The sequence below is a fragment of the Cibotium barometz genome, chromosome 31 (assembly GCF_041138505.1).
Source record: "Cibotium barometz isolate CiBa-2024 chromosome 31, ASM4113850v1, whole genome shotgun sequence".
NCBI classification, from domain to species: Eukaryota; Viridiplantae; Streptophyta; class Polypodiopsida; order Cyatheales; family Cibotiaceae; genus Cibotium; species Cibotium barometz.
In genome coordinates this window covers 7,308,802-7,332,266 of record NC_141076.1, presented here as the reverse complement: position 1 = coordinate 7,332,266, position 23,465 = coordinate 7,308,802, and the positions used below count along the sequence as shown (strand labels likewise).

Here is a 23,465-nt window from a genome sequence, read left to right as displayed (position 1 = left end):
GCAAAGGATGGGGGCGGTGCATAGAATGGCAGAGGGGGATGGAGGATGGCGGAGGGGGATGGAGGTGCTGGAGGGGGATGGATGCGGCAAAGAGGAAGGCGGAGGGGATGGGGGCAGCACACAAGATGGTGGGTGGTGCATGGGTGAAGAAGGGCTAGCAGCACAAGCAAGGGGACGCAGAGACGGAACAAGGGCGGGGGAGGTTGAGGTGAAGAAGGGAGGGTGTGGAAGGAAGGGTGAGGCATGGACAGACACATCGACGAGCTCTTCAGTTCCTAATGAATTTCATTATTTTTCTACCATAGCTTTCATTCTATGCCACTACCTTCTTTCTCTAGCTCAATATAGTGAATCTATTTCAATCACCATGATTCTGTCTCTCTTTCTCTCTATCATTGTTTCTAACACAATATCTAGAGCTATCCCCTCAATGCAATATCTCATTCCTCAAGCCCGTTCCTCTTTTTGATAAACACTCAGTCGCTTTCTTCTATCTTAGTAACTTATAAGAAAAAACCTACAACCTTGCACATAAGCAACTGTTTGAGTAGCTCTCAAGCGCAAGAGAATAAGAGAGCTCTAAATATCTCTCGGCAATCATCAAGGAAGCAGAGGTGCACACTATGCACTCTCCACAATAGGCGACATTATCATGTTGTGAGCACAGGTGCACTCTACATAATAGGCGACATCAACACATTATCAGCAGTCTCTATAGTAGGCAAAGTAGTAGCACCAAGGCAACCTGACCACATGATGCTCATTGACATCACTGTCGCGTGTTTAAGGTAATATAAATGCGATATGAGCTCACAGGATTACACGTGCAAGTGCCATGTTAGCTTGATGTGAATTAAGGTAAGCCTAATCTCTATTTAGTTGGGTGTAAAGTCCCATGTGTTAGGATAAGGAGCATTACTTGATCTCAGTTCCCACGTAATAAGAAAAACTATAGCTTATGTGCATTGAAAATTTTAATGGAGAAGGTAGCTTCCACGTTTGACTAGAATTGAGCTTCCTTGGATAGCCAACTTTACAATAGTACATGGTATGAAAGGGTGCCTTACTCATAACAAGCGGCCATCGAAGTAGCTCATGTGAGCATGCAAGAATTGATTTGTGACACCCTGCCTAGACGATTGTAAACCAATTAACATGATTACTAGACGCCATTGAAAAGTTCCCAGCTATACTCCGCCTCACAGTTGGAATCAATAAAGTTTGGTGCGATTACTCTAGCACTCCCTCGTTTTGCAGAGCTTTCCTATCAAATAAATTATGAGAAAATATATCAGCTATGTAAGCCTAGCTCATTTGTGGGTGTGGAGATAAAGAGTCCACCTATATAGGTACTCACTTGCACTACCACTATAGCCTCCTAGTTGTGAAGTTTACACACCAACCATGTGCATACACATGGTGTTTGACGCCACCCTTATCATTCATCCTTGCAAACTGCTTAGGTACTCTCCTACGAATTTGCGAAATTTGATCCTTGGTATTACAACGAGTTTTCTTTTTTAAAATCCCACACCTTATGGTGTTGGGTACCAGAGAGGCTATCCCCCTATAAATTGTATCTTATAAGACATGCATAATCTGAGCCTCTTTGGAAGCGGATCCCTAATTTGATATTTGGGAGGAAGGTTTGTGGCTATAAAATGTGTCATAAGATATGCCCTAGCTAGCATTTAAAAATAAGTAAATAAAGAAATATATATCGCCATATTTTATTTTTGCTTATTTAAACAATTATTATTATTTCCATCTCTGCAAGAGCTTCATACCTGCCGTTCTCTTTTGCTTTTTTAGCCAATTCTGCAACTGGTTCTGTCACGGTTCGCTCACTTGGATCTCCTGCAAGTTATCTTCTACTGACTCTGAGCTGCTTTGTTTAGGGTTTCTCAGATCCCTTTGGCGTCGCCCTACAGGCTTCAACAACACAAAGATCCAGACGATGAGGGCAATCTCAAACCAAGAGGACATTAAGAAACTCGCCGAAAACACTTAACTAAACATTATGCAAACCAGCAGCAGATATGCCCTTGTTTGCCCCCCCCACTCATCCTTTTGCAGCTCTGCTCTTGGATCCATGTGATGTTTGAACCCCTTCTTAAGGACCCAAAACCTTATCATTTGCTTAAAGGGGTTCTGAAGGAAGAAATCAATGCGTCTCGCTCTAATGCTACTGTAGTTCGGCCAAAAAGAACAATATTAATCATCATAAACCGGAGCTTCTCGCGCTTGGTCAAGTCAGAAGTGAGGGTTTTGTCAACCCGATTGCTGTTGAGCTTGGACATGGCAGTAGAGGGTTTTCCATGGACTTGGACATGACAGTAAGGGTAACTCTGACATGGCAGTAAGGTGTTTTACATGAGTTTGGACCCTTCGGACATACCCTTGGGATATAACAGTCGAGGTCTTTTTCATGAGCAGTGAAGAGTTTTTCTTCAACTTGGACATGTCAGTGAGGGTTTGGATATGGCAGTGATGTTGTTCCATGGACTTGGACATGTCAGTAAGGGTGTTTTCATGAACTTGGACATGGTATCCAGTTTGGGCACGACTGTAAGGATTTGTCCGCCAAACCTTTGATTCAAAAAGAATACTCAGACCATAACTTCTGTAACCTCTTCACATGTTAAGCTTCATGGTTTGTGAAAGGCAAGGACTTGATGGTGTAATAGTCGATGGGTTAGGGCCACATGAACAAAAGTGCTCAAATGAACTATGACATACATGGACATATAGTAAGGCTAAGGTACAAACGAGGATCCATTTGGGGCCACTGTAGAGCATGACCCATGTTTTAAGATGTTCAGATTTTCCCTCCTTGTGAACTGCAAAAGGAGGTTGCATGGATGCTTTGGATGACCTGGCTCAAAACACTTTCTTTCTTAGGTCCTTAATGACTTGGTAGACCTCTGACGAGGGTTTATAATGACCATGGGAGAGAATGGCATGTTTATAACCCGCTTGCACCATGGTGACAATTTTATGGGCAATGTGACCATTGCTCCTCAAAGCAATCGTCTACCTTTTAAGCCCGGGGAAGAGCTCAAAATTTCATCCTTCTCAGTGGTGAGTGATCGGTGCTTCCCCTTGGTAGTCCTCCACACCATTGCAAATGAAGGGGTGCTGTTTAAGCTGGAACCTGTTGAATTTTCCAACCCATCCACTGAGTCAAGGGAATTGGAGATGGTGCATTCTGCGTGTCTAAAGGAATTCAAGGTAAGGTTATAATCAGCCTTTGTGCATGGGTATGTGTGCTTGTTTTTCAGCAATATTTTAAATTTCTATGGACAAAAAGCACGCATGCTCACTAGCCTTCTTGGCATTGGTCTCAATATTTCATCAATGCAGTGAGCATTGAGCAATATTTTAAATTTCTATGGACAAAAAGCACGCATGCTCACTAGCCTTCTTGGCATTGGTCTCAATATTTCATCAATGCAGTGAGCATTTTGTGGCATGCATGGAGTCATGAACTCACACCTTATTTTTATGGTTTCTCAACTTGCTACTTAGTTATGAATGATTTTGTAAGTATACCATGCATAGTGTTTTTGGGACTTGGAGAGGTTTGTAAGGGCAAGACTCATTTTGGGTTAAGGTATCTGAGTAGAGAGCTGATAGCACACATGTCTTTATGGTGCGCAACGTACTTGCAGGATGATGATCTAAGGTCTAGCAGGAAACCTCTTGAATAACGTGTAGGATGATGATCTAAGGTCTAGTAGGAAACCTCTTGAATAACGTGTAAGGTATCTGAGTAGAGAGCTTAAAGCAAGCAGATGCCATGTCTTCATGGTGCGTAAAACATCAATGGTAGAGAGCTTATAGCAAACGGATGCCACATCTTTATATTGGACATATTCAAGGTGGAGATCTTACAGCAAACAAATGTCACATCTTTATGTTGTCTTTTTCAGACTTTGAGAGGTTTGTAAGGGCGAGACTCATTTGAGGTTAAGCTATCTGAGTAGAGAGCTTATAGCAAACAAATGCCATGTCTTCATGGTGGGTAACATATCCATGGGATGATTATCTAATGCCTACCCAAAAATCCCCTGGAGAACATTAGATTATGATATCTAGGGCAAGCCTTTACATGCTTCTCTATAGGGCCTTTACATGCCTGTGCGTGCCCTTACTTATGAAAGAGTAACTTGTCTTTTATAGTTGATTAATAGTTTGTTTTTAGGGTCTCTTTTGTGCCAACTCTTTCTTGCACCATGATATTGCAAACTCATTGCTTGCCTCTTTTTTTCCCCAGACAGCTGTAATTTACCTTGCAGGAGGGATGGAGCTTCATTTAGCTGCCATGAATGCCAGCAAAAAGCAGCGGCCATGCTTCTGGGGTTTCCTTATGACTTCGAGATTGTACAGCTCTTGTCTGACCATGCTCAACTTGAGATGCCTAGCTCTTGTTTTTGATCTAGATGAGACTCTGATTGTTGCAAATACAATGCGCTCCTTTGAAGACCGCATAGATGCTCTTGGCTCCAAACTCAAAGGCGAATCAGATGCACAAAAGTTTTCAGGGATGTCTGCTGAACTAAAGCGATATATACAAGACAGGGCGCTGCTCAGGCAATATATAGATGATGATCGTGTGTGGGACAATACTGTAGAAAAATTTGTGAATGCCCAAGTAGAAGTGGTGCCTTCAGCCATTGAAGGAGGTCTTCCCCTCATGCGCCCGGTGGTTAGACTGCAAGACCGCAACATGATCTTCACACGCATAAACCCAAATGTGAGTTAACTGCAAAGTACCTATGGGCACTCCTCATTGCCCCCTTTAAATATTCTTGTGAAAGTTCAAAGGACTAAGCTGTTTTCTACTTATTGGCCTCTTAAGGCATTGAAGCATAAGCATGTTTTTGGGTAAAGCATCTATTGTAAATCATTCTGCAGATCCGGGATACTAGTGTATTGGTAAGATTGCGGCCAGCTTGGGAAGAGCTTCGAAGCTACTTGACTGCCAAAGGGCGTAAGCGTTTTGAGGTCTTTGTGTGTACAATGTCCGAGAAAGAATACGCATTAGAAATGTGGAGATTACTTGATCCGGAAGCCCAGCTAATAAGTGCGAAAGAGATGATAGACCGAGTTGTCTGTGTCAAGTCAGGTAGTATGCCATGATGAAAGGATAATTTGAATTTGCTATCTTTGTGTTAGCTAACGTGCTTATTCAGGTTAAGTGGGTGCTTTTTCCTAGTGGTACTGCTACCTTTTGTTTTCCTTGGAGTTGTAACTTCTTCTATCATTGTCTGGGTCAAGCAGGCTCAAAGAAATCGTTAACAAACGTGTTCTCCAGTGGTAACTGCCATCCAAAGATGGCCATGGTGATTGATGACCGCCTTAAAGTTTGGGAGGATCAGGACCAGCCCCAAGTCCACGTTGTTCCAGCATTTGCACCTTATTATGCACCACAGGCTGAGGTATGTTTTGATGGTTTCTGAAGCCTTACATCTGATCTTGCATAGTGGCATACTGTGGATCTAAGTATGATTGGCGGCTTTCTTGGCAGACAAACAGCGTAGTGCCGATCCTTTGTGTTGCCAGAAATGTAGCTTGCAATGTGCGTGCTGGCTTTTTCAGGTGAGAGCAGAAGCTGATCTTTTCACTTTCCAGAGGAGAAGTTTTTAAACCTTGTATGGATTTATAAAAGTGTGTCTTTTCTTGCTGTCCGCGCTCTTACCCGAGTGGTTTGTTGGAACTTATGTTCAAGCTGATGGCATGGGTGAAGCCTTTTCGCTGAAGAGGATATCAGCACAAGAGCACCTGCATAGAGCAAATTAGCAACTAGATCTTGTTCCAAAAGAGCTTTACTTGACCACCCAAAAATAGTTGGAGATAATGGACATCCCTGCTTGACTCCAATGGTGCTTTTGGTCTTCGTGACAGTCTTTACCTTGTTCCATCGATCGTATTCCATGTGTTGTCTTTGCTCTTCTTGTTTTGCAGCCAACCATCGGGCTTCTGCATTGCGGGTTGCTGCTGCACAGTCTACTTGCATCTGAAAATCAAGCTCTCGCATCTTCAACTCATGTTGATAGTGGAGCGCTTGTTGCTTTAACACCACGTCGGTGTTTGAAGTGGTAGAAAAAAAAGTAGGGAGAGGATGAGAACTGGAGCGGAAGGGTGGAGGAAGAGGGTTGGGAGAAGAAGGTGGAAGAGGTAATTGATTCTTTAGGGCAAGCATCTTGTCCTGCTGCTGCCATTCTGCAATTATCATTGTGTTGCTTCATGGCCTGCATGAGGCCCTCGAACATAGGTTCCATACTGTGAGTGGTGCTCTTGGGATGCCCGTATCTTCTCTCATCCTCCGATGTCGCCATAGTGGGAGTGGTCAAGGCTCTTCCTGACCGCAACAAAACCATCCACTATGTGTGTGGGAGATTGTCCCAGAGGCTAAAACCAATTGCCCTTTGAGGGACGAGAAGACCGGAAAAGGGGAGTGCTTCTGGCATCTTGTAAACCTACCACACAAGCGGAAAAAACAACTTAACCCACCCCATTTCTTGGTCAAGACACTGACGAGGGTTTCATCCCTGCGCAATAAAGTAAGGGTGGTGGGATATAGGAAGCAACAAGTTTCTGGGTGAGTTGGTCAAGACACTGGCAAGGGTTTTATCCCTACGTGATGAAGTAAGGGCGGGTGGGATATAGGAAGCGACAATGATGGGTGGGATATGGGAATCAATAAGGGTGGGTGGGATATAGGAAGCCACAAGTTTTTGGGTGAATTTCTTCTCCAACCAAAAGGCAAAGCTCTTATACCATCGTAACATGCGGAAGCTTGTAGACGAGGATTATACGTTGATTAATGGAATTCAACACCTTCATTCTTGATGATGAATATCACAATATGAAGAGGATAGAGTGCAGACACAGAGAGGAAGAGAATACACAAGATTGGGATATAGGAAGCGACAAGTTTCTGTGTGAATTGGTCAAGACACTCGTGAGGGTTTCATCCCAGTGCGTTGAAGTAAGGGTGGGTGGTGTTGGGAATTTCAGAGTCTTATGTGTTAACAGCCTCTTAGAAGGCGAAGTGTGCTAGTAGTGTGTGAACCCACTCTTATGGTGGTTCAATAAATATCTAGATATGTATACCTACCTAACATCATTGCTTACATCATGCAGAAGGACCTTCACAAGTTGTAAAAGGCATTGTACTTGGTGTATCAAACATATCAATCAATCTCACATTGAGTCCTGCAGTATATTCTCTCTCTCTACACTTTCCTCTTTTGTCACATGCACCCTGCATTGGAGTGCTATGTGATCATAGTTGTCACAGTACGAAAATATGATACCGTATGATACGATACTGTACAGGAATTTTTGGTACGATTTGAAATTTTGGGGTACCGTACGATAAAATACGTTTTTTTAAAAAACACTTACAAACTATGGAGATTCAAGCTTGAATGTGAGGGAAGGTTGGGGGGGGGAGGAGTCTATAGTGTTTGAGGAACCAGAACATGGAGATGTGTCTCTCCCAGTTGGATCTCCCAATTGTCTCCAAAAAAGAGCCTGCATGGGGAATGCGATACCAAAGGTCTCCTAGTGTAGCGTTTACGACTAAGGGACCGTCCTTGCACAAATATGGGCAGTGCATCTAGGGTGATAGGTTTAGGGACTCCTCTGTAGATCAAAATAGCCCTGTCCAAATCTTCTCCCTCGTACATAACTTGAGGATCTGACTGTCTAGCCTACCTATACCAGGGATCTCCAAGTGATGTAGCAAGATTCTCTCATCCTACCAATCAAGTGTACACTAGCAGTCTACCTTGTCATATTTTTTAGGTCTCTTAGCAACCCCATATGGAATACTGAGTGGACACGAAAGTTGCGAAGTATTGCGGGCATTTGGGATCTTCGTTGAGCAGGATTTCTAATTTTTTGAGCATTTGGAATTTCAAGGTGGGGGGGATCGTACCGTATGAAAACGTATGGTACCGTACTGTACGAACCGTATGGTTTGAATAGGTTTGTACCAGTACAAGAAACAACCCTGTATGTGACACTGGCTCTACATCAGTGTATCATTCATTAATACGGTTTTACCTTTTTAGGAATATTTGTTGGTCAAAAACTCTAGTTTCACGGCTTTGGACCCTTTCCTATCATTAAGAAGATGAATGATGTCTCTATGAAGCTTAAGCTTCTAGATAGTTGGATTATGCGTAACGTTTTCTAGTGTGTGTGTGGAGTGCGTGTGTGAGAGCATATCTTGATATAGAGTTCTACACCCACTATTGGGCACTGAGGACGTTAGTGGGGATGTCGTAGTATCTAGTCCATACTATGCATAATGGAGTTGATAGTTATAGTCTTGTGGGTTGACTATCATGAGTATATAACATGCACGTTCCTAAAAGGTGAATTTGGGCATGATCCTAGATTCATCTAGGTATATAATGATTTCTATGTTTCTTGGTTGAAGCCCTATATTGGTCAAGCTTTGTAGGATATTGCAGATGAGCAACAACCGGATGTGGTAGACGAAGCCAAAGTTATTTAGCATGAACATATTCTCCTCTAGAGGTGGAAGCATGGATCCGGTCGAAGACAAAGACAATTCTACACGAAGTTTCAAGACCGAGGTACCCATGAAGGAGTATGGCTCGACCAAAAGTTCTTCCCCGAGTATCCCTAGCTCATGGTGGACTACGTGGAAGTGATGAACCTATTGCCAAGCTAAGTAGGAGGGAATGTCACATGCACCCTGCATTGGAGTACTATGTGACACACTAGCTCTACATCGGTGCATCATTCATCACTAGGATTTTACCTTTTTAGGAATATTTGTCGTATGCCGTGGCCCCATTGTGAACCCCAGTCCGGGACATGTCAGGCATGAGCTACGTAGGTTAGTCTCCACAGCCACAGAGAGTCTGCATGTGTCAGTCTTCTTACCCAGTTGGATAATTCATCATTTAGGGCATGAAGAATGTCAGATCCCTAGCATAGGTCTTTCAGTAGTTGCATTTAAGTGCATTGATAGGTCTATGGCCATAGAGGGCATAGGCAGCCAGTCGGCAGCCTACAAGTGCCCCCTATCACAGTCGGCCAGCACTCGAGGCCCACAAGCAGCAGTCAGCCATCATCTAGCACAAGTCGGCCAGCATTTAAGCATGGACGGCAGCAGTCGGTGGATCCCCCTACAGTCGGCCAAACCTGTAGGACTAACATGTGATAAAGCGCAGCATTTAATGTTGCAGAACTCAGCAGCAGCATGGCATCATAGCATAAATCATCCATTTCACAAATCAGTTCTGAGCAGTTTCCAGCAGGTCAAGTGTGCCTACAGCCACCGGCTCCCTGGTGCATACTTTCAGCAACATTCCCAAGTCCTCCACGAAGAGCATCTTCAGCATTCAGCCAGCATATGTGCATCCCTCAATTTTGGGATCGCATAGTGGTCATTGAAGAGCAATTCAATGGATCTTGGACAGCATCTGGATCAGCTTGCGTTTGATCTACATCGTCCTTGCGTTTGGCAGTCCTCAGTCATCATTCATATTCATTGTAAAAAGTTCTCCAAAGAAATACAAGCAAATACTTTTGCTTGCAGGGGGGGCCCTTCAGTGGGTAAATTGGGACCCAATACTGTATCAACTACTATCTGCTCTCTCTCTCTCTTCTCTTCTCTCTCAAATTGGAATTGCATAGACTCACGGGTATAAAGAAGGCTTTGTCGCACGTTACGACGATCAACCCATTGCATGCTACTCTCTCACTCTCTCTCTATGAGTACCGATAGAGATGCTTTGGGGGAGTGGTCTGCACAACAGTTTGCACATAGTGGGGAGCTAATGGAGCATGTGACCTCTAATGTATACCTTGAGATCACTTTTACCGGACCATGTTTCTGGCAGCCAAAACCAGATTGATGTGCGGCTATGCAGCCTTGGGCTCACTTGAGAGGCAGTGCTCACATATACAGTTTCAGGAGTCGAGGACAAAGCTTTGGCTATTTGACACACTAGTCACACCCGCACTATGATATGGAGCTCCCATTTGGTGTCCTAGTTTATACCACAGGAGAAGACGGAGGGAGGAGCCAGCTGAGACAGACACGGAGGATGTATATGATGGCTGGAAGCTGATGGAAAGGCCGCTAGTGATGATGATCTCACGCATGATTAGAAGTAAGCCATTAGTGCCACATGAGATTGTGCAGGTGGATATGTGTAATATGCGGAAGCTTTGGAGAAGGATCGGTACTTCAAAACTCAGAAATCAGCACTCTTTTCGCGACGGAATTAACGCACAAACTGAAAGGAGATGTGCAGAAAATAGAGAGAGAAGGGGGAGATGGAGAGGACACAGTATTGGGTCCCAATTACCCTCTGTAGGTCTGGTCCCATGGTTCTGGTTTTCTCTCGTCGCCAAAGCTCGCCATAGCGGGAAAATGCAATTCCTTTCCGGAACGCAATCTGACCATCCACTATCTGTGTGGGAGACTTCCGGAGGCTTCCGGAGGCTAAAAACCAACCGTCCTTCGAGGGACAGGAGTCATTCCGAAAGGGGTAGTCCACCGGCGTCTAAAAACCAACCACACGAGCGAAAAAATTTTCTGGTTTTCTTTGCTGAATCTTTGTCCTTGAAGTAGGCTCTGATACCACTGTAATATGCGGAAGCTTCGGAGAAGGATCGGTACTTCAAAACTCAGAAATCAGCACTCTTTTCGCGATGGAATTAACGCACAAACTGAAAGGAGATGTGCAGAAAATAGAGAGAGAAGGGGGAGATGGAGAGGACACAGTATTGGGTCCCAATTACCCTCTGTAGGGCCCCCACCACGGATGGTGTATTTGCTTTATTAGAATGATGTAAATCTGAAAACAAATACAGAAAACTTGACCTTTTCTTGGCTGGAAAATCCTGCCCTTGACCTTCAGAAGTCCACCCCTTTGCTTGGCAATCTCCTTGGCTTGACTGGCCCTTGATTGGCTTGAGCACTTGGTGAAAACTGAGATGAATGATGGGATTATGGCCTCCACTATTTATACTCCTCCTGAGGAGCAGTCGGCCAGCTGAAAAACAAGCTATGTCCCACAACTGGTGAAATTCAGCAATAAATGCTGAATTAAATCCCAAAAAAATACTACCTTTTTTTCCTAACAGGCTGAAAGTGACGTGCCTGCTTCTGATTGGCTGGACACCACTTTTGTCCACAATCCCAAGGCTGGGCAGCCTGTATGGGCTGCCCCATACATGCCCTACAGCCATATAAAGGCTGTAATCTCCTGGAGATTGCCTTATCTGTGCCCTAGGGCTGTCCTACAGCCCCTCCATGGCTGGTGGGTTCAGCCTGGGCCTTCCTGGCCCTCATGGGGGTGGTTCTACACCATTCCCATGCCCACACTCAGATCCGGGGTAGCCCTATGGGCTGGCCCCTTGTCCTAAACATAATCTACTCAGTGATCTGGCATCCGGTACCATACCAGATACACAGAACCACTGACATCATTCTAGAGGGAGACTCACAGCACGGACTGGAACTGTTTCATGTGCAGGATGCACACCTGACCTTGGACTCATGTGCAGGACAATGCACACCTGACCTCGGACGACTGAGATGGATCCCTGGCTGACTCGTCCCGGACTGGGCTCACATGGGACCAGTTCACCATCCCAGGTCCTGCACCTTCTGTACAGAAATGTCTACGTGGCATCCAAGTGCGGGATGCACGTGACAATATGGGGACTGCACCGATTGTGATAGTGGCTATTTTCCATACAGTGACATACTGGGTTTATATAACCTTCCCTAAAAGCAACTTGAGCTTTTGCTTTTGTGTTTTTTTTCTTATATATATATATATATATATATATATATATATATATATATATATAGTGTTTTCTTAAAAAAAAACACTTTTAAACCTTAGGGGGCCTTTAAACTTTTAAAAAAAAAGTAAAAAAAAAAACAAAAAACAAAAGCAAACTGAAGTTGGCGTGAATGCTCTTACTGTTTTTTTTCCCCCTTCTGGATTCAGCCCTGCCGGTGCGTGCGTTGTTGCCGTCGTCCACATGGCTGCCTTCGCAAGCTTTCCTGCCCGCGCCACCTTCGCTCAGGCGTCCAGGGCAGTCCCAAGCAAGAGACACAGATAGTCTCATAAGTGAGGGAGCAAAATATGTACAAGACTGAATAAGAAAAGAGAGGCCAGCACCCACTATTTATAGTAAGGGAATGGCCGATTGGAGCTAATGGACATGGCCGACTGGTAAATGCCAGAAAGGCGGGGAAAAATCCCAGAAAAATAGTAAAAAAGGGGTGGCCAGCCCACAAGCAAGGGCCATGCAAAAGGGACCAAATGGGCACCATAAAAGAGCAGAATATGGGGATGAATATGCTAACACACAAGGGCTTTCTTCTGCCGGCCCAGCTTTACTACATTGGGTGCCATGTTGCAGCGTCCTATGCGGGATATTTTAGGGTGATGTGAGAGCTGGACACTTTTGGTTTTAGGATCAAATATATGAGATTTCAGCTCTTAATACTTGATGATGTATTTCATGGACATGATGTAACCTTTTGGTCTCATAGGTCATTTTGCCCTTTGGTTGACGTTATTACAACTTTCTTTCTTTCTTTCTCTCTTTGTAGAATCTCAATGATGGACTGTCACCCGCCATAGCCTAGCCTTGGCTCTCAATTGGTATCAGAGCTACAATGAGCTCTGTGCCATACACTTTCTCTTACTCTCTCACTCTCTCTCTTTGTAGAATCTCAATGATGGACTATCGCCCGCCATAGCCTAGCCGTGTCTCTCAATTAGTATCAAATCGACTTTGAGCTCCGTGCCCGCTCTCAAAGGTGCTGTCACCTGCTGCCCATTCACATCTCGTGCCTTTTGCCATTTTGGCCTCTCAGATGCCTCAGCCCATTTTCGCTGCCCAGACTGGCGGACCCCATGATAGGGTGCTGGCAGGGCTGAGCTGAGCCGCCACCTCAGTTGGCTGGGTGGACAGGACTTGCCAGGCTAGGCCTCATTTTTGCCCCCCCAGCAGCATATTTTTTCACGGCCGTCGTCCTGCATCTTCTTTTCCCGCAGTGTGCGCTCGGCTTCCTTGCCCTGCCTCCCGCCTGCGCTTGCCATTCCATATCCCGTCTGTGTTTGCTAATGCGTTTCCTCCCATCACTTCCTTTCTGCATCACACCTATACTTCTCCCTGTCAGTTTGTGGGCTCCACTGATGACTGTGGTTCGTTAAGGGGGGGATTGTAGCAAATATGCCTAATCATGATTGAATGAGAGAGTAATTAACACTTAATCAAAAGGATTAGTAAGACAATATGCTCAAAATGCCGTCAGTTTATCCATATGATTTCTCAGACATAATGCGAGCCCAAATACATCAATATATACAGCTCATTGAGGAGTTGCATGCAAAATCACAAAGTAAGTGACAATGTACTTATCCACTTCTTCTAGACCCTTTTACAATCACCATACAAATCAACCTTTGAACAACACACCATACAAGTATGGAGGTCACGTGCCTCCTTAGGAGAGCCACATGCCTGCTCTTAAATTCTAGTACAGGTTGTTTAGTAAAACCGGGGGCTTTCTTGCTGCTTGGCTGTGAACTGAAACCCAATAAGCATATGGGGTCTTTGTGAGAGTCTGTGCGTTGTAAGTATTAATGTAAAGTGGCAAACAACTTTTTTTTATCAGGAGCGAGAGTTACCTTAAGGGGTTTGGGGACTGACCCTATTTTGGTCCTTTGTGTGGTGTACCTTCCCACTCTTCTTTCTACTGGAGCAAGGATAGATCATGTATTTTTGATGACTATCACCGGATGTCCCTTGCCCAAAAACGAGGCATCCACCTACCTTAAAGCAGAGAATGCGGCTGCGGACATGCTATTGTACCATGGTGTGAGGAACTCATTCCTGAGGCTTATAAGGACAGAGGCGGGATCTAGGAGGTACCCTCACTCATGCACACTCTAGATCTCCAGTGGCGTGTTATGCGCATTTGTAGCCATGTTTTCACTCCCTATCCCGAACACACATGATGCACATAGTTTTCCTTCCATTTTTTTCTGGCTACTTTAGCTGTCAGTTTTTGGTTTTTTGAATTACTTGGCACTGTTCATTCTGAATGGATATGGATGGACCACCGCTGTTTCATAGACCCGTGTAAATTCTGTTACATGTAGCAAACCAGGAACCACCCCCCCCCCCCCCCCCCCCCCCCCCCCCCCCCCCCCGGGCACCGTGAGCAGCCCCTGGCCCTTTTCTCTCACTTCCTCTTTTTTTGGAGCATGTTTTCTTTCTGACTTGCTAAGTTGCATGGCAATTTGCAGGGATTTTGACGAAGGCCTGTCAAAGAAGATGGCTGAGGTGGATTTTGATGCAGATGTTTCCACTTTGCCACAGCCGCCAGTTGTCAGTAACTACATGATAGTAGAGGTGCAAACACAACATAAAACTCTTATCTTGCTCTTCTTAGATGCCTTTGTAGTTTTATGCCTCATTCTGGTTAAGTTGATGCTTTTGATACTTCATGGGTTTGGGAGCTTTGCAATATTGTCACCAATTTTTTGATGCTTTTTCTCAAGCTGCTTATTTGCACCATACTTCTTCTCTGTCTGCAGGAAGAAACTGGGCTGGCAGTTGAGGCTCCTAATGACAACAAAGACTTTCCAGACGGCATGGCAGATGCGGAAACTGACAAAAGACTAGTAGAGGTATTACCTTATGATCCATTGTGAGCTGTATAAATATCTTTTTCACACATCATTGCTCAAAAAAAGGGGTTTTGTTGACAAGAGTTGGTTTTAGAGTACCTTTCTACCTGAGATGGTAGGAAAATACTCCAACTGGGCTCCATTGGTGGGGGGCAATGTCATGGGTGGCTTGGCAAAGAGGAGCTTCACATGCCAAATAGTGTTCTAAGCAAACAAGAGCATGAAGAAACTTCCTTCCTCCCCAAGCAATAAGTCATTCACACTGGTGCCTTCCATATTGAAGGGTGATCAATTTCTGGAATGCAAGTAAGCTTAATTGAATGAATCAAGTACTAAAATCAACAATTGGATCAATCACAAACACAATTTGAACAATTGGCTAAGTATTGGACAAAATTGAGGAAAACTCAAAAGTTCTTGTGTTACCGTGAAAAGATGATTGCAATACGATTGTTGAACTATGCTCACACCTGGGAGACTTGACTTGGTCCCAACGTAATAAAAAGTCATGATTCCATTCCCGTAATTGTTCTAATTGCCCCTATAACTCTCTGAACTACATAGGAGTTTTATAATTCTCCATATTACTAATTGTAGCCAATTTTGCCTAAATTTACTGCATGACAGGGGCTGATTGCAGAGTCAATATCTCATTGACCATGTTGTTAGTGTTGATGAGACTCTGTAGACTAAGAGTCCTCATTATCCTCTACAACTTTCTAGTTTTGCTCAAGCCAAATTCACCTCCGATTTTGACCTAGTAGCTTGTCTTTAGGCTCATGGTATGCATTTTGACACAAGTTGGAAAATAGGAGTTGCTTTCCTTGGATTGAGGTTGACGTGGAATTTTCCTATGAAAATAGGTGTGAGTGACCCTTGTTGGAACATGCAGGCTAGGGTTAGCAACAAGACACTCACAATAGAGCTCAAATAGAGTGAGAGAGTGAGGCACACAACTCAATGATGATTACCAAGTAGAACGAGTGGTACAAGGTACAAAGGATAAGTACACCCCAAATGATAAGTGTTAGAGGGTGTTCACATGCATGGGAAAAAACCTCCTAAAGAGGGAAAAAGTGCCCCGGCTAGTCCTAGAGTGTTCACACACCGCTGCCCATGCCATAGATGTCTACAAACCCCCTTGGAGTGATGCTGTGAACATGTACATGGATTTGGAAGATCAATCCACAGAAGGCAATAAGCTTAGAGCTTTGCGAAAAGCTTCAAGCTTGTCATGAGAAAGAGCCTTCATGAATAGATCTGTAATGTGTAGAGACATAAACCAAGCTGACCTCTCCTATGTGGAGCCTCTCCCTGACGATATGATAATGCACCTTAGTGTGCTTCGTGCGAGCATTAAACACTTGGGTCCTCGCAACTCCCAATGCGCTTTGAGAGTCAGTGGAGATACTACTGTTCAACACTAAGATCTGCTAAAAGGTGTCTGAGCCATACACACTCAATGGTAACTGTAAATGCTGCCGTGTACTTAGTCTCACATCTAGATGTGGTCGTTGTCGACTTTTTCTTGCTGACCCATGATATGCATGAACCACCAAGAAAGAAAAAAAATCCGCCAATGGACACTGGTGTGTCGTAACATCCTACCTAGTCTGAATCATTGAAGACATGTAGCTATGACTCACTCAATATTTGCAAGCATCCTTCTTAACCATACAATTCAGAAGTTATATTTGTTCCTCTTGTGTATTCACCTTAGTAGATGATTACAAATGTGGGTTGCTTCTTGCTTGACCAATTGATCATGCTGCCTAAGTGAACAACAATAGCCTGCAATAGATATCCTATTTTCAATATTACATGTCCAATCTGCATCTTTGTATGCAAACAGCTTCATAGGAGAATAAGATGCATAAACCAATCCATAATTAAGTGTCTGTTTGAGATGCTTGAGAATTCTCTTGGCTGCCAACCAATGGGATGCATGCATAATTTGCCTCATAACACTCACAAAGAATGATAAATTTAGTCTTGTGATTGTGAGGTCGATCAAACAACCAACCAATTGTTTGTATAAGTTGGCATCAAAATTGTCACAAATAGAGGGACTCCCGGAACAACTATAATAGACCAGACCAACACTTCAAATACCAGAGAGACAGAGCATGATAACACAGTGGAAGAACCATAAATAATACAATAAGACTGCACTGAGCCGGAACGGCCGGCTCCCCGTAGGAACTTCTTTATTCACAGAGAAGCTTTTACAAGATACCAAGGTGCGGGTGCATACAGCACCGGATTTTCCACAAAGCATCAACAAAAATCTCTTGCCCAGATCTCAATCTAGAGCCAAGATACAAACATAGCACTCAAAAAGCCATTTGAAGATTGTCTCAAAACAGTCCCATAACCAGCTCATAATCAGCCCATACACTGTCCATAAAACAGCTTGATACGGTGCCCAAAACAGCCCCGAGTTCCGTGCCAAATCAGCCCCAAAGCAGAGCCATAAATCAGCCCCAAAAGAGCTCTCAAATCAGCCCCAAAATCTGCTTCATAAATAGGCTCAAATTTGCCCATGACAAGGCCAGAAGAGAGAGAGAACTGCCTGCTGTATGGCCAGTGCAAGAAATCATGACCAAGAGTTGCTGTACGGCCAACGCAAGAGAGGAGAGAGAAAATCTACAGTCGGCCGATGAGAAACTCCAAGAGGGATGCGCATGGCAAAAAGAGAAGCCCCCCTAGCTCCTTTTAATGAAGTCGACTAGCTATATTTGAAGTAAGCAGAATACATAGCCACAAAATATCTTGCCATGCCATTGGATTGCATAAGGGCACCACCCCTATGATTCATACGCATGCCCAAGCCATATGGTTCACCAGGGCAACAACCCTTCCATGAAACCATACATGCTCGCCAGGGTTTCTCCTTCCACGAGGCTCGCCAAGGTTTCCCCTTCCACAAGGCTTCACTCACGAGGGCAACTGCTCTTCCATGAGTTCATGCGACACTCACCAGGGTTACCACCCTTCCATGAGGTTACCACCCTTCCATGAGTTCACAGAATTCACTCACCAGGGTTACCAGCCTTCCATGAATAAATCCATCCACAGTTGGCTCAGACATAGTCCCCTGCCAACGAGATGTTAGATCACATGACCCTTGGGCGTAGACATAAGTCCCTTGCCAATAAGGCGTCATGTCCACTCTACCACATGCACTCCGTGTCTGTACTCAGAGCATACACTTTGAAGGAGAGGTGGGCTCAAGTTTACTCTACCACATGCGCTCCGTGTTGGTACTCCAACCACACCTTGGTGGAGAGGTGGGGTCAAGTTCACTCTACCATGTGCACTCCATGCGCCTACAGCAGTTATGGTGATTATCCCAAGTTTTTGGCATTTATTTGTCCACATGAACAGGCCGATTCAGGGGCGGCTGGCCAACTGGGCTTCCAACCACATATATAAGCATGTAGACATTTTCAGCATAAAATCAAGTCATTAGTTCATTCATAAAGTCACATTCAGTCATAGAACCAGTAAGGTATCATGTAGAAAGGGGCAGGTCGCCCCTATGGGGCTGACCATAGCCTTGCGTCATGTACAAGTAGTAAGCAACCTTTTTGTACCATAGTAATACAAGAAAAGCTGAACACTAATCTCTCTCTTCTTCTCTCTCCTCTTTGTCTTATCTCATGTTAAGTAGCATCAATGTTCTTAAGTATGCTTAGGGCTGTGGATCGGTATAGCAAGGCTTGCGCACATGCAACATTGGTATCAGAGTACTCAGGCTCAGCCCGCTAAGCTATGTCCCAAGGAAGGTGCATAGTTCCAGCTGTAAGGATGCAGCAGGGTAGCAGATGGAGTGGTCGGCAAGAGGTGAAGCTAGAGGATGCAGTCCCTGAGAGTAGGTACACAGACCCGTACCTCAGTGGTAGGTACACAGACCCTGTACCTCAGTCAACTCTCAGATCAGTTACAAAGGCCTAGCAATAGGCATGATCAATTCTGACAGAAGACCCACCGCTGTGTCAAGACTGAAGGTTAGGGGAAAGTAGGCATGGGGACAACAGTGAACAGATGCTCAGTTCTTCATCAAAAACTTGGAAGTGGAGAGATCAGGAGTGAAGGTGTTCAGACAAAAATATTAGTAGAAGTCAAAGTCAGTAAGCAGTAGAAGTCAAAATTAGAAAGCAGTAGCAGTTTAAAGTTCAGTAGAAGTCCAGGAAGGACGGATGACAGGGTCTCCACCCCGTCATCAAGTTTAGCAGAAGGGAATGTCACGTGCACGCCCGTGCCATGACTAATCCCTAGCATGAACATCAATAATCTGTGACTAATCAGCAGTTCAGTCATCAGTCAGAAGCATCAGTAGTATCATCATCAGCATGGTCATCAACATGATCATCATCAGCATCATCATCTACATCAGCATCAGAACCATGCATCAGCAATAGTACATCATGAGCCTTATCGTGGGAGGTCACAAGGGGATGTTGGCCGGCAGCCAACAGCCTGTCGGCTGACAGCAGCCCTTGTGCAACAGTTGGGCAGGAGGCTTCTTACAGGGCAGCAGGGGATAGGCAGCGCCTACAGCAGTTAGGGCAATTATCCCAAGTTTTTGGCATTTATTTGTCCACATGAACAGGCCGACTCAGGGGCAGCTGGCCGACTAGGCTCCCAACCACATATATAAGCATGTAGACATTTTCAGCATAAAATCAAGTCATTAGTTCATTCATAAAGTCACATTCAGTCATAGAACTAGTAAGGTATCATGTAGAAAGGGGCAGGTCACCCCTATGGGGTTGACCATAGCCCTACATCATGTACAAGTAGTAAGCAACCTTTTTGTACCATAGTAATACAAGAAAAGCTGAACACTAATCTCTCTCTTCTTCTCTCTCCTCTCTGTCTTATCTCATGTTAAGTAGCATCAATGTTCTTAAGTATGCTTAGGGCTGTGGATCAGTACAGCAAGGCTTCCGCACATGCAACAAGATGAGAATGAATAAAAGGCATAAATATCCTGGTTCTCCATAAACATGTCTGTGATAGATAATTTTACAAGCATTTCGGCCGCCAATAGAAATCCATAGAAAAATCCTCGATCCATGAGATATCCATGAGTTATGTATCCCAAATAAAGGGAGTCAAAAACATACTCCATCCAAGCAAAAGGAGCCAAAAACTCAGTCCATAGTCCTTGGTCATGTCTGCATGAAAAACCATATAAACCAGGCTTTTCAACCTTAATGTTTAGTTGAAACAATTCAAGGCAAACAAACAACACACAATTCTCCTTGTACGGGCATACAAGGGTTAAGTGTCCAAAAACACTTGCAATAAATTGCAAAAAGCAGCAACTTTGCAAAACTCAAAGCTTACTTAGCTTTTCTTGCCAGGTTTGTCATGAAGCCAAAAGAAATATCCTCTTAGTATACTCATAAGATATCTTGAGAGATAGCTCCATATAGCTTGTTGTAAGCTTGATTCAAAATCCACAATAATCCATATGGGAAAAGTGCTAAACACGGGCACATAAAACCAACTCCATAGTCCCCACTTCTAATCTTCTCTTTCTCATTGTTGGAAGGAAGCCTCTGCTTCCGAGAAAGCCTATACTCTGATACCACCCTCACAAATAGAGGGACTCCCGGAACGACAATAATAGACCAGACCAACACTTCAAATACCAGAGACAGAGCATGATAACACAGTGGAAGAACCATAAATAATACAATAAGACCGCATTGAGCCGGAACGGCCGGTCCCCCGTAGGAACTTCTTTATTCAGAGATAAGCTTTTACAAGGTGCGAGTGCATACAACACCGGATTTTCCCCACAGCATCAGCACAAATCTCTTGCCCAGATCTCAATCTAGAGCCAAGATACAAACATAGCACTCAAAAAGCCATTTGAAGACTGTCTCAAAACAGTCCCATAACCAGCTCATAATTAGCCCATAAACTGTATATAAAACAGCCCTTAAACTGTCCATAAAACAGCCTGGTGCGGATCCCAAAGTAGCCTCGAGTTCTATGCCAAATCAGCCCTAAAACAAAGCTGTAAATCAGCCCCAAAATCTGATCCATGGACAGGCCCAAATCTGTCCATGACAAGGCTAGAAGAGAGAGAGAACTGCCTGCTGTATGGCTAGCACAAGAGATCATCACCAGGAGTTGCTGAACGGCGAGCGCAAGAGAGAAGAGAGAAAATCTGTAGTCGGCGAGTAGAGGGGAGAGAGAAACTCCAAGCGGGATGTGCATGGCAAAAAGAGAAGCCCCCCAGCTCCTTTTTAATGAAGTCGACTAGCTATATTTGAAGTGCTTTTGTCCTTTTTTTTTGCCAAAAATAACCGGGTTGGCCCAAAATAACTACTGTATGCTTTTCTTGGCTTGTACTCCAAGTTTTAGCCCAAAAATATCAACTTTTATGCTTTTCTTCAAGTTTTATTTAGGCGCCTCCTTTTGTCCACCTGTCCATGTCCAAAATAATAATATGTCCAGCCCATCTTTAATGATTTGGGAACACTTCGACTTATAAACATTATAAGTCACTTTATTGAATAAAATCCCATGTTGCTCATAGTGTATGGCCATCTTTGAGGCCAAACCATGCGAGTAAAATGCTCTAGTTTTCTTCTGTGGAAAATCCCCGTTCACACCTTGGTTCCACCCAGTGTGTGAAACACTGGTCAAGATTGCTGAAGGGACCAAATGGTAACAAAAATGAACCATGAACCATCATTTTTTAACACGATTTAAGTTAGCTTCCATGGGACTAGTAGGAGGTTTACATGACTGCATATCGAACCTCTTGAAGATATCATGAGCATACTTTAGTTGAAAGAGCAATATTATTTGCATCTCTAATCGTGAAAAATAATGGTGCTCTCAAGATCTTTTATCTCATATTCAATAAGTCATTGTCTTTGTAGTACGAGAAAATGTTTTATCATAGTCTTCACCATATGTTTGAGCAAAACCTTTGTTTCGTAACGTAGCTTTGTATCTATCAATTGAACCACTTGCATTGAGCTTCACTTCATTAACCTACATATATCCAATAGTTGAGGCAAATCTGCAAGTTCCCAAGTATCGTTACTTTGAGAACTCTATGCTCTTCTTCCATTGCTGAAATCCATTATTATTGTGTACATGCTTCTTCATATGTTTGGGGCTTCATAATAGGCTTCACATTTGCCATGAAAACTATATGTGAGGTTGCAAAATTTGCTACATAACTCAACCTATGAGATTTATCCTTGTGGACCACCTTAGTGTTAGTGCAGCTGAATTCGCTTCATCTTCAAAAGTAAAACTTGTACGTTTCATGTCTTCACTTTGGGATGAAGAAGCATGGCTTTGAAAGGTGATTGTAGACTTGGTTTGTGACACTTCTTGAGTGCAATTTATTGAACCATTATTGTGGCTTGTATTTATACCTCCATGGTATGACATTGGGGCTGACGTGTCATGCTCATCAAATACAACATTTTTAGAAATACAAAGCTATTTTGATTTTGGAACATGGCACGTGAGTCATAACCAATGACGCAGTGCCAACTGCTAAGCTCCTATGTGCGAGCCACCACATGAAAAGAGTTATCTTCTGCGACCGAAAACTATCCCACAATTGCTTCCAGAAATCTAAGAGAAAGTGCGACAGGGAGGCCCTAGGATTGCCAATGTGTTGCTGCCGCCGGAGTGCCCTCCACCTCTGACATCTGAATCCTGTGGCCCAACTATGCAGTGTAAGCAAAGAAGGGGGTGCCAGGCATCTTCTCACTATCCTTTGGATCCAATGACCAAGTGCCAACTGTGAAGCTCCTATGTGCAAGCCGCCACATGAAAAGAGTTATCTTCCGCGATCGAAAACTATCCCACAACTGCTTCCAAAAATCTGAGAGAGTGCGACAGGGAGGCCTTGGGATTGCCAGTGTGCTGCAGCCGGAGTGCCCTCCACCTCTGACATTTGAATCCTGTGGCCCAACTGTGCAGTGTAAGCAAAGAAGGGCTTTGGATCCTGCCATGTCCACTCACCTTGGGTCCATTGGAGACTCGTGAGAGGTTGGTCTCCCAAATCCAAAAGTGCCAGAGTCTCTCTGGCCACCTTGGTCGGTTTAGGGTTTAGGTTTATTGTCTTGTGGATGACTACCAGGAGGTTACTAATTGCACTAGGAGGTTACTAATTGCACTTTCTTATAAGGTGAGTTTGGGCATGTTCTTGGATTCATCTAGGTATATCTTTATGTTGTATAGCGGACATGCAAATTTCACATTGTGAAGTTTTCGTCCAAGTTGCGGCCAGTTGATATTGTGTTAATTCTTTCTATCTTTAGTGGTGCATATGTCCTATCAACTACCTTTTTGTTGTAATAATTCTTTCTATTTGTTATGATCCTTAGTGCTATGCATGATGGAGTTGATGGTTTATTGTCTTGTGGATGACTACCATGAGGTTAGAAATTGCACTTTCTTATAAAGTGAATTTGGACATGTTTCTGGATTCATCTGGGTATATATATACCTTGGCTGGTGGAGGGTTGATGTGCCACTCGTGCATGAAAACTGATCACCCTCACCCTTTGCAAGGTGCATTCCCAGAAGTCCTCCAAGAGTGTCTCTGCTCTCTCTAGTTTGCCATGAAGCCCAATAGAGAAGGTGAGTAAGGCAGAGCTCTCGTCCACGCCATGAATTGCCAGGGGAATATCATGTCTAGTGAACACTCCCAGCGGCCAGCCACTACGGGGGAGAAGGGTCCGGTATCGAGGCCAG

General features: G+C 44.1%; 1 protein-coding gene across 2 annotated transcripts in view; it reads left to right on the top strand.

The window, feature by feature from the left end:
• Positions 1-1,601: 1,601 nt before the first annotated feature.
• Positions 1,602-23,465, top strand: part of LOC147620457 (RNA polymerase II C-terminal domain phosphatase-like 1) — a 43,290-nt gene continuing 21,426 nt past the window's right edge. For both annotated transcript variants that reach the window (XM_086824681.1, XM_086824680.1), the window contains exons 1-7: positions 1,602-3,231; positions 4,277-4,756; positions 4,918-5,128; positions 5,284-5,441; positions 5,531-5,601; positions 14,334-14,439; positions 14,625-14,717. In XM_086824681.1, the coding sequence (XP_086680807.1) occupies positions 2,941-3,231; positions 4,277-4,756; positions 4,918-5,128; positions 5,284-5,441; positions 5,531-5,601; positions 14,334-14,439; positions 14,625-14,717 (1,410 nt within the window). In that variant the 5' untranslated portion in view covers positions 1,602-2,940. The remainder of the gene's footprint in view (positions 3,232-4,276; positions 4,757-4,917; positions 5,129-5,283; positions 5,442-5,530; positions 5,602-14,333; positions 14,440-14,624; positions 14,718-23,465) is intronic.